The sequence below is a fragment of the Sinohyriopsis cumingii genome, chromosome 15 (genome assembly GCF_028554795.1).
Source record: "Sinohyriopsis cumingii isolate HCF-2022 chromosome 15, ASM2855479v2, whole genome shotgun sequence".
In the NCBI taxonomy this organism is placed as follows: Eukaryota; Metazoa; Mollusca; class Bivalvia; order Unionida; family Unionidae; genus Sinohyriopsis; species Sinohyriopsis cumingii.
This window is the reverse complement of record NC_142975.1, coordinates 35662751-35675096: the sequence shown is the minus strand read 5'-3', so window position 1 is coordinate 35675096 and position 12346 is coordinate 35662751. Positions and strand designations below refer to the sequence as shown.

At 33.8% G+C, this 12346-nt stretch overlaps 1 protein-coding gene across 1 annotated transcript; it reads right to left on the bottom strand.

The window, feature by feature from the left end:
* Positions 1–477: 477 nt before the first annotated feature.
* On the bottom strand, positions 478–11986 carry LOC149781596 (uncharacterized). The gene is made up of 4 exons (XM_089934986.1): positions 11632–11986; positions 8976–9092; positions 1167–1247; positions 478–534 (listed from the first exon to the last, which is right to left on the bottom strand). The coding sequence occupies exons 1-4, from the start codon at positions 11803–11805 to the stop codon at positions 478–480; spliced, it is 429 nt and encodes a 142-aa protein (XP_089791112.1). The 5' UTR covers positions 11806–11986.
* Between the last annotated feature and the right edge of the window lie 360 nt (positions 11987–12346).

Here is a 12346-nt window from a genome sequence, read left to right as displayed (position 1 = left end):
CATTCAAACCTATTGATAAACTCATATTTGTCACGAAGTTCCAAGCAGCATGTTGGGTTAGTGGGCCCTACATGGATTCAGTCGATAGTATGCAGGAGTCGCATGCTGAAGGGCGCAGATTAAAATCCTGTTCGTGCCATGCATGTCCGTCACAGTTCACACCAGTCCAGAACAGTATGTTTATTAATGGTTTGTTTTATTGCTGGGTTTCTTGGTTGCATTTTGCCAATAAATATTTTTTTTTTTTAAAAAATGATAAATCGACCCGAAAAATTAAATTAGCATAGTCATGAATCTATTTCAAAAAAGGAAAATGCATGACCTAATTTCACTTATTGCTCTCCAGTTGTGATCCTGCTAAAATAATTTACATAATAATAATAATGAAAACTTTGTATAGTGCCTAACGTTTAATAGATACACCTAGTCTGTCACTTCTTCTTTCAGTCTCATCATAAACACACTTCACCAAAGGTGTTATACAGGTTGGCTATATGATGAGGGCATGATTTTGGGTCCTTTCTCCTGCATTCCCTGGGATGGAATCAAGGCCATATATACAAAACCTAAAATTATGCTCTTGAATATTTATATAAAGAACATGTATATTGATTTGTTTGAGTTACGCCTCCCCCCACCGTTGCAATCCGTGAATGGATCGGGGTCAAGGTCAGTGGTGGGGACAATGTGACACAAGCATGGGATTTACAGTGATAAGCAATAAAGAGAGCTCAGTTTTTTCCGTTGTAAACATGCTATGATTCCAAGTGTTAAGAATGAAATGAATGAAATCAAAAACGAGAAGGTACGAACATAAATTAAAAAGTATATGAATGCTGTTATTTATACCGCAAAATCACTAAAACTTATTGCAATGTAATATTTAGGTAAACATCTTCATGGTACATATATCATAGTATACATATTTTTGAAAGGAGACGAATGCCATATGATTTCTGAAGACAGTAGTTTTTAACGTTATATTTTATGCTTTGGTAGTTAACTTAAAGCTAGTGTGTTAACGTTTTGGAATATGGATTAATGTTTCTAAATTACAGCAAACAAACAAGCCTTAAATTTGTGATTCGTGTTTTTGGGATAATGTTTTTTCAAATATTGTAACAAAGCAGCTTTGCAGAAAGATTAAAGAGGTTGTATATACTTACGAGGTACCATAAATTTGACCATTGTGTATCTGCTGTCTTTTTTACACGCAATATGTACTCTTGTTGTTCGACCTTATTCACCTAAAATAAAAGTAATTCGATCTTTACAGTTGTAATTTTTTCAATGAATTTTTGCATTTTACACATCACCTATGATTATACCATACTAGTTGAAAATAATCGTAGATTACAAGGAAAATATAATTTCTTCTTAACAAAATATCCGTCCAAGATGGTTGAAGTCAGTGCGTATTGCGGTCTTCGTCAGCTTCGCGTTAAAGTGTAAAAATTACTAGCTTCTAAAACCTTATGTCTGTAAAGATTTTCAAGAGATAAAACATCAGTTTTGAAAAACAAATATGTATTTTTCAAGCGTTATTAATTGGAAGTTCTTTAACAACCAAGTACCGTTCATTAGAGCAGAACCCTACTAAATTCGAACGCATTTAAAGACATGCATATCCCTTTTGGCTCTTTAGATACATGCATTACATTGTAATTGGAAATCATGTTCAATTTAGTTCCGCGCATAAACAGCATCATGACAATCTTAACAATGATAAGAAAGTAGGAGGCGATGCACCGTGAACGAAAGGTATATTTACGGATAAAATAAAACGTGCAAAAACAGTTCCTATCACGTAAATGTGCTTGCAAGGTTGTGACTATGGTGAATTTAGCCTACTAGATACTGACAAGACTCAATGATGAAGCATACACATGAAACAAATGCAAACGGAAATGATTTTGCTTCAAATTAAAGTCATGAAAGTCATCGTGGTTTCGCTGTGCAAAGGCGTTGTTTCATAGACTTATTATCATTACCATGCTTGTATCTAGTTTTTACGTGTTATTTGGCAGACAGTTATAGGAACATGTCGCTACATTAAAATGTCATGCCGCTAAATTGTAACACCCTACGAAGTTGCTTCAAAATTATTTATTTGACTTCTATAATCCTTGTTCTACTATTCAGTGACAAATAAAAATATCTGCTAATTACTTAACACAGTTTCTGCGAGTCATGTTTCCGCATTTGGTAAGGAGACATACAGAAGAAATTTAGAACTATGCCACCATATCGGACAATAAGGAAATCAAATATAAGCTTTGTTGCAGCGACTTATGATATACGAGCATTTCTTGTACATATTGAAAGGACGGTTGTATAGATGTTCCGTGTGTCCATGACTTGGTTTGGTGTTTAAGGGCACATCAACACTTGAAAGTATGAAATGTTAAGGCAATAAGGGTTGTCTCCCTGCACAGATTAATAAAACGGGTCTGGGATGGATTTGAGACCACACCCTTCTGATCGCAAATTTGAGTCACTGAATCCCGAGCCTTCCTGACTCTGTGCTGAAACTAATTTAATGCCGTTCATAATTTAACACAAGTGTAAGATGAGTACATATTTGGGTCTTTTTTATATTAGTGTCAGGATGTAATGTGAAGTTTCTCAATGCAATATTCCATATGGAGTCAAAGACTTCTTGTGTCCCTTTTCTAAAAGGGTTTCAAAGTGATATAAATAATAATAGAGAAATAATATAGCATGGTAATATTAGAAAAATGTTTGTAAAAATCCTGAATCAAAGAACTTCATCCTGGATGACCTAAAATGACGCTATTGCCAATGAACATTTGTTTAAGATTAATAGTTGCACAATCGATGCCATTTTGGATATCCAAACGTTTTCCACATAACGTATCAAAATGACTTGCTTTTCGTGCTCTCGTAAATTCACAACGGCGTTCGATTATGTAAATAGAACAAGCCTTTTTTTCATCAGACAATTTTTGAGCTATTTTATATCATGTATAAATATTCATTATATTATCTGTTTGATGAGGGTTTCGCTTAATATTTTATACGATTTTATAAACCAAATCTACTTCAAAACCGTTCATGCCGGGTTCAATTCTATCGCCATATGCTGGAAAGTCCCAAAGTTTTAATGTGCAGACACATTTTATCATGAGTAGCTATGTGTTATTTCTTATTAGTGAAACCTGTCAAAATTTTATGGATTAAAACATTGGTTTTCATTTCAAAACTACTGAAAGCACCTGTAAATTAATACAATGTAAAATTCAATTTAATATATACTTTTGCTACGTGAACATTACACTTTCAGAATGGTAGTATAATTTCGGTTTATTAGATTTGTTCGTTAATAAAATAAAACAGTTCGTTCGTCTATTTGAAAGAATAGATGATAAAGTGAACAATGTGAAAGAGTTTACTGAGTCACAAATGAAACTTCGAATGAACATAACATTTGCAATTTCAATATACAAATGTGAGTGACGATAAATTGAAAATACCATTGTAATCATTTAAATAGCTATTAAGGATACATTTTCGTGACGTTTGGTTAATGGAATAGTTGTGTATATAAAAATAGCAGATAAAAACACACTGAGGGCAAGAGCTATCGTATATCTATCATGCACGTAACATTTTATTAGTGAAAGTACTAAATTCGTGGGAAAGAAATACAACTGAAGGTTTTGGTAGAAAAGCAGGTGTTTCATAGCCAATAAGCTTGACGACGAAGAATTATTATTTCAGCTGGATGAATGAATTGTGACACACCATCTGCCATGGAATTTTCGAAGTTAACCTTTCTGATACAACGTTTCGGAGTTAGGCTAGTGATAGACGCCGTACAGGTCGTAACATATCTGGGGGAGCATGCAAAGGACCAGGAATATAAATGTCTACCTTAGGTGACAATGTGAATGAGAAAACTATATACAAGCTATTTTGCATATTGAATTTCCTCAAAATGTACATTCTTAGTTCTGCAAATTATATGGGCTATGTCATGGGTTCTAAAGATTGATTACACATTTCGAACTTGTACTGTCATTTTGATTACGTTCCAAGTGCAATACCATTTACCATACCGCACTTAAAATGAAATGAAGGTGATATTCCATAGTGTCATTTTGATAACTAGAATTGAAAGAGTTCATATATTTCCACCATTATGATTCCAAGCATTCAATGACAGAACAGAAACACACATGCAGCCGAGCCAAGACCCATCCCTCCCTGCTCAAATCACAGACAAATGTATTTTGTGTTGAATTGATACGGGTAATAGACCCATGTCCAGCGGAATTGAGTAAACTCGACATATAAACAAATCCATTCATTCCAGACCAACTACAAAACTGTTTCAATCCGCATTCATTCATGATATGACTCTACATTTTAATTTTAAGTCGACCGAATGCGACAACTATTTTTGAACGTGATGTCGAGCATGAATAAGTTCAGATTTCGCTGAGTTATGTGCGTATTAATATTGTTGCTCTACACTTATGAATCTGCGAAATTGTGTATTTATTTTGGGATACAGCAAAAATTCATTTGCTTTGTTTCTTGTAGTGTAGTTTTAGATAATCAAACCTTAAATAGAATAAGAAAATGTGTGTATAATTAAATGGTTACTGGACTTGTATGGGAAAATATGAGCTCCTTTTGTTGGAGGGATACTGAATTCCACAAGGTCATGCAGTATCCATCAGCAAAAACTGGTTCATATTTTCCCATACAAATGCAGCAGCCTGTACTTGTGTGATACTGGATCTGTCTTCGTTAAAACAATTTGATTTTCTAAATTAGTATTCGAGATTGTTGTACTAAAAGCCTTCTCACATTTTGTCGTTATGGTTTATTTAGATAGTGATGTTCCCATACCTAGTCAGCATATGTGGTACTCTTAGGTTACTGCATTTGTATGGCAAAATATAAACAAGTTTTTCTGGGTAATTATGCATGACCATAGGAGTGAAGTATTAGTCCGAAGAAGAAAAAAAAATAGTTCATATTTTCCCATACAAATGCAGAGAGCCGTTAATTATAAGCTCATTTTGTTTTTCTACCTAAGACTTAATAATAACATGAATCCAGTACAAGAAACTAAATAAGTGAATATATTATGTGTTCCAAATTAAGTTCACAACCGTAGAAACATCAAAACATACAAACAATAATAATAATACGCATATCGCATTTGACATTACTTTAAAAAAATTCTTATTTTGTTCTATTTAAAATTTTAATATAGCGTAAATGAATGAATGCGCCTTGAAACAACTTTTCCAGTTGTCTGGAATGGATGTCTTTTGTTTCTCTGTTGATCCGACTCAAGTTTGCTTCTCTGCTTGTGATGGCCTGGATTGTTTTATAGCCGTGTCAATCCGTACGACGTACATGTGATTAGAGCAGTGGAATCAACTGCACCTCTGTTTCAGTTCTGTCATTGAATGATTGGAATCAAGCGCAAATATATTAATTCTTCTAATTGAAATTGTCAAAAAGACACTATGGAATATCAGTCATTTCCTTTTGAGTGCAGTAAAGAGAATGTAATTTCAGTTGAACACGTAGTCGGAATTACATACCATTTCGTGTATCACGTTTTGGAACAAATAACATGGGCAAAGTCATTCGGATTTGCAGAACTAAGAAAGAACATTATGAGGACATTCAAGATGCAAAAATGTAAGTATAATGATTGCCATTCCTTTCACCGGCTACAAAAGACATATGTTTATGCCCTGCCACTTGCATGAACGCTGCTGCAGATACCCCATTGTATCAAAAGAGTAAAACGGTGAAAATTACAAAGCAGTTGTCATGTGACAGCCCGTTTAGCCAATGAAAATAATATTAGTTTATTGGCTCAGATGTTCTTAGTTTCCTACCAAAACTTTCAGCTGCATTTGTTCTTGAATTTAGTGTTGAGAGTGACTTGTAAATTGATAAGTATTTGATACATAGCCTTTGGCAACAGTATGCTTTTTTATGCTATTTGTATAGACCCAAGAGAGCACTGGCCATAGTCTGAGCCATTCTATCTGCGAACAATTGCGAATATTTTTCATAGATAACTATGTAAATTATCAGTGTGGTATTTTTTTATCACTGCGTCCGTCCCATTTGTTGCTAACATTTGCTTGCCAGTTTCAAAGCTTCGTTTGTGACTCACTGAACTCGACCACATCGTCATCTTTATCGGCAATACTTTCAAATGGGCGAAACAGTTTGTTTCGTTCATTCACAAACAAGTCTAAGCAACAAAAAGCTAAAGGTCTAGGACACAAGTGTACATGGGTTGTTTACAAAGTAGTTCATAATACACGATTCCATTTTTAGACACGTGTCGTGCAGTATGAAACCGTGTAGCATCGAAAAATGCTGCTTGATTCCGACAATGGAAAGTCAACGGAGAAAAAAAAAAGAGCATATAGTAAAATAAAATACAGCAAAGGTTTTAGTTGAATTTAGAAGAAAAGGAAACATTAAAGACTATACGCCATTCGAAGAAATATACAAAACAAAAAGGAATTATTTGGATTATTATAGATTGACACAAGCTATTTTGATACAATGGACAGCAGTATTATAAAGGGACAATATATACAGAGTAAAAACCTTGCATATCCAACACAAATTACAAACTTGCCTAACATGACAAGGGGTTTAGGTTTGTATATGAAATATTACAAACACAATATCATTTCGCGTAATGGAGCAAAATAAACAAAATATCGTATCATTAAAGCTGAAAATATGTTGTGGAATTGGGTTTACTCCGTCCCGATCACGTGCCCCTCTGAAGCCAAATTAGATAAATTCCAAGAGGAAGCATTGCATGACACCTTGAAGGAATACCGAATGACACGTTAGATTTTCTATGGAGCTCTATTTAGTGGACACAGAAAAATTGGTCACTAAAAGGAAAGATTCAAAGATTCCATCAAGGACAGCCTGAGATGCTGATCGAAATCTGTGAAAGACCTCGAATCATACGCCAAGGATTGGTCTCGCTAGCGTGTAGCTGTTCTTAATGGGTGCAAAACCTTAGAGGATTCCCGCAAAACTAAAGTCGCCAATGCCAGGGAACTCAGGAAGGCCTCAACGTTAAGCACTAACCCATGCATCCATTACACATACTACTCCAAGACATGCTCATCTTGTATCGGACTCATCAGCCACACGATGTCCCATCAGCGAAGATCATCGCAGGATTGACTTCATCGAGCCCGGATGGTCAAACGATGATATATATATATATATATATATATATATATATATATATATATATATATATATATATATATATATATATATATATATATATATATATATATATATATATATATATATGTGTGTGTGTGTGTGTGTGTGTGTGTGGGTGTGGGTGTGTTGTGTGTGTGTGTGTGTGCATATTTGGCCCGCTTTCAAATACTTACACTTTTCACTAGACGTCTACATGACTTATTGTTTAGCAATACAATTCTACAACAACTAGTAAGTAAACCTGAGACTTATTCAAGCATAAACATGTCCACTCCCAAAACAATGTTCTATTCTCTATTCTTGTTTATAAATCGAGCCCTACATCATAGAAATCTGCTCGACTATAGTACAAAGACAGTAGATTGTGAATATAGACAGTGAATGTAATCTTGGGAGACCCCTACCGCATTTTATCTACATTTATATAGGTATACCGGTAAAGGAACCATGTGATTCCAATTCAGTAATTATAGAAATTTAACAAATATATGGGAATCCATGATTTCATGTGGGACTTTTTCAATTATTTACTTATCAATCCAACTATACCATTAATACAAAGCAAACAATAATGATATATTTACCGGTGATATATTAGAAGTTTCTTAAGCTGTCTTTATTGTCAATCTTTAGAGACGTGTTGTACCCCACGAAACATAAAATCTCAACACCGTTTCATGTTAAAAAGCTTTGTATCATAAATGCGGAAATCCCTTTATCATCCGCGCTAAAATAATACGTGATTGTGTGTGGACAGTCTCAATTAACATCTGTGTAGTATTATAGGAATTTTGGTTTCGAAATATATTTAACTTAAACACCAGGTACATATCTCCTTGGGCTTCTTTTCTATTTGTTAGACATTTTTTCTTTAATTTCGAAACGTTTGGTCAATTTTTTCTAAGTTATCTACAGGAATATAATACAAATGTTAGTACACTAAATTGCTGCCGTCTGAACATTCTCAGTATTTTCCGTTAAGTTGTACGTATTACGCAGCTGTTAAGAACTATAATCGGAACTACTTTTGCTCACATGACGAATACAAAATTGCAATCGGAGCATTGGCGGCCCTTTCTATCGCAACCTGTAGTGCAATAAGCTAGGTGTGAACCAACAAACTCTTCAAATTTATGTGCATTCCCACATCCAGAAAGAGATAAACTATGCGATGTTTTACGTAGTTTAATTTGTAATCCGAATAGCTGATATTTGATATAGGTTGGTTTATGTAGATAAGAATTGTATTACTGACTTATGTATCACTAAAATATCACATATTTTGAGGTATTTTCTGATTGTCGTTACGAGTTTATTTCATATATTAAATTAAATATTTCTATACACAAATCAAACCATAAAACAGTGGCTGAGTCAAAGTTAATTACAAAGACATTAACGTTGTTGTAAGTCATATCTGGTACTGTTTTTTTAGTCATGCAATATGTAATATACGTTCAATTGTCCTAAATGATTGCATGCTATATATTGTATTAGACAACAATATAAACTAACCTGCTTGGATCATCCCATACACTATGTAGTTGCATATTCTAAAGTTGTATATATGTAGTTAATTCGGGAAAACATATATGCTAGTATTATAAGCTAACAGCGTGGTGAACTACTTATTCAAATTATGTAGGCTTAGTGGAAACAAATTTATTTATTTGTCATCTGATTTATTTTGAATATTATTCCTATATTACCTTCTTTGGCCCCATCAACCTTTTCACTGTATTTGTGTCTTTCTCAATTGATCTAGTGCCTTTAGGTTTCGACGTGTCCGTCACCAAATACAAACAGTCCTGACCGGCGATATTCAGCTGAAATGTATAATGGAGAAGGAATTACTAGACAACTGTATTGATGGACGGACAGATGGTAACACGATGAATGGATTGATATGTGTATGTGTTGGGGGGGGGGGGGCATGTGTATGTGTGTGACTTATCGTAAAGAAGATAGATATATAAATGTTCTTTTGTTTAAACGTACATATGATTCATATAATATGACATTTTCAGAAGATTCATAATAAACCTCCAACTTATACTGAAGACAAATTATACAAGTCATGGAGTATATTGTAATATTTAACCCAAATGGTTTTTATTTATATGAGGGAGTAATGTCACATTACTCCAAGCACAGGCCTAAGGAGAATTATCTTAAGACTATATACTTATATATATATATATATATATATATATATATATATATATATATATATATATATATATATATATATATATATATATATATATATATATATATATATATTGTTATACGAGGATGTATATTAAAATCCCTATGGTTGACGAATCTAGGGACCTTGATTACTACAACTATTGACACCCTAGCGCTAAACAAGCAATCAAGCAATTTCAGTAATTCGCTCCATACTGGGTTTCTGTTTGGTATCGAAGCTAGGACCTCTTTATGCGAAATAAGACAACTATCGCCTGCCTGCTCGTTCCAGTTCCCATACTACCACGGCTGCATCCACATCACCAAAAAAATGATGTTTTGGTAGCGGTTCATATACGGTACTAGAACGTGCAGGCAGTCTCGAAACTTTATATATATATATATATATATATATATATATATATATATATATATATATATATATATAGAGAGAGAGAGAGAGAGAGAGAGAGAGAGAGAGAGAGAGAGAGAGAGAGAGATTAATGTGTGTGGGGGGGTGTGAAAGTGAGATGGGGTGGGGGGTGGGGGGAAAAGAGGAGATTCAACATTCGTCCAGTACGTACAAGTCACGACTTGATAGCCAGACCCTAGTTGTGACTTTGCCATACTGCGTCGCTATTATCGATGAATTTTCATGGTATTTTGTTTACGAAGTTATAAACTGAAACGCATTGCAACAATTTGCTTTTTATTCTAGTTGGTCACTTAGTTATAAATAAAATTAGATTTTGATCCAATATGAATCACAAGTCATCCTCAATGACCGAAAATTCTTACCTTCCACGACTAAGTCCAGCGCATCACATTGTGGTTTGGAAAGCAATATAATCGTAAAAGAGAGTACAATATTAAAGCCCCGCCTCCAGGCGTCTTCTATTTAAAAATCGTTTAAATTATACAGCACCAGCACGCAAAATCTGTTACGAGTTTTACTTTATTGCTTCTTCAAACTGAATTCAGATCATTGATTATATCCTTAAACCCCTTTGGTTACTATGAGATCGGCACAGTAAAAAAAATAACGCCATGGCATGAACTGTACAACGACGTTCTTTCTTCAATCCTGAAATTATAGCTGCTATTCATTAACTGATAAAATTCATACTATTTAATCAGTTGTACATATTTAAGTAAAGAAAAACTGCTTATCTGTATTTCTTTGCATAAATAAAACATTTGCTTAATCCAGACACTGAACCTTTTAACATTTATAGTGTCTTTATTGATTTCAGGAATCTCGCGATAATAATACAACTGCGTTGTACAATTAAAATATGTACGTTCTTTATATTTGTCTATCTTTAAATATTATTTCCTGCTTTAATTATTGATATACATTTTTACAATCTTTAAAACAAGCGAGCAATAATACACAAAGACAAATAACTAGACAATTTATCAAGACACCTTTAAAGTGTGTGGAGGCATATAAAGAGAGATTGGTTGTTTTGTCTAGGATCAGTGTTTGTTCATGCTCATGAACACTTACGAATTTGGCACGGACGGCTTTAGAGGTGCATTTGTTTTTGTCTCATGCTGCCGCGTATTTTCAAGATATTTAATTGATGCCATTTGACATTAGTAATTCTGAAATGGCACATCAAATACATGAAGCAAAACAGTTTTTAATTCAAAGCTTATACATAGCTCCATTGTCATTTAATAAATTCTACATATTTAAAGGAAGAAAACAACCGTTTTTCTCTTTATCTTCATATGTGGTCTACCTGTCTATTTGAAAGAATCGTACGTGACATTCAAACAAATACAAGGTCTTCGGGCATGCCCATAAAATCATATTTCGAGATAACAAGATTTGACCAAAACACGTAACGCTCTTTGGAATGTTACGATATATGTATATATATATATATATATATATATATATATATATATATATATATATATATATATATATATATATATATATATATATATATATATATATATATGGCAACATTTATTCTCTGCGTGCCTTTCTTTATCTACATAGATTACATTTATATATACCCATTTCTTTAAATGTCTTTGCATGTGCACACACATTAAAGTAATTAAACGGACACAAAGGTAGACGTGACAAACAAGCATATATAAAGACAAAAGTACAAAAAATAGAGAAAGCGGGCGAATAATGCCTCTTTTGTTACAAACCTTTTCTATAGTGAACTTTTCAGAAAGTGCCCACTCTGCGATGATATCGTCCTTGCTCTCGTCGTCGCACCACACTACAAACTGATTCGTGTAATGGTGAATTTGATCATCACAGTATATATAAAAAGAGGTTAGCGTGGAAATAACTCCAAAACAAAGTAAGCATCTGATCATTTTTATCCTTGTGCAAATATATTAAATATAAACTAATTCACTACACCTTGAGTATTAAATCGAAAATATTCAAATTATAGAACACACTGCAGAATATTGCTTATGAGTCTTCAAATATATGTTTATAACGAAATACTTTAGACTTGTTAATCAAGCAATTTTCGTACGTTCAATGCACAAGTCTAATACTACTGCGCATAGATCTGGCATGCGCACGCAATACTTATAGTCTACGCAAGCACAATCATATTCGAGGTACGCTCTTAGAAAATTTTGATTGGTTGATTGGTTGGTTGTTGATGGGAATTTCAGCACATTATTAGCTATAATGCCAACACACTGAAAGGATAGTCGCATACGACCGAATGGTTCGCTTGTAACCTTAACCAAATTTCAAAAAAAAAAACAATTATACTCTACTAGCTTTTGAGTTTCCGAGAGCAAAAATCCCCCTTGGCAAACTACCTTAAAGTGGGCCAGTCCTTACCAAAACGGGTCATGATAGTATATGGATGATGCACCGAATGATCAGGTTGGACAG

What these genes read in the sequence shown, in the direction of transcription:
- LOC149781596 (XM_089934986.1), bottom strand. Translation starts at nt 11,805, where the DNA reads ATGATCAGATGCTTACTTTGTTTTGGAGTTATTTCCACGCTAACCTCT. An exon ending in AAAAGTTCACTATAGAAAAG is followed by an intron (nt 9,093 to 11,631) that starts GTTTGTAACAAA and finishes TATACATTTCAG; the next exon opens with CTGAATATCGCCGGTCAGGA. An exon ending in GGTTGATGGGGCCAAAGAAG is followed by an intron (nt 1,248 to 8,975) that starts GTAATATAGGAA and finishes CTTTTATTTTAG; the next exon opens with GTGAATAAGGTCGAACAACA.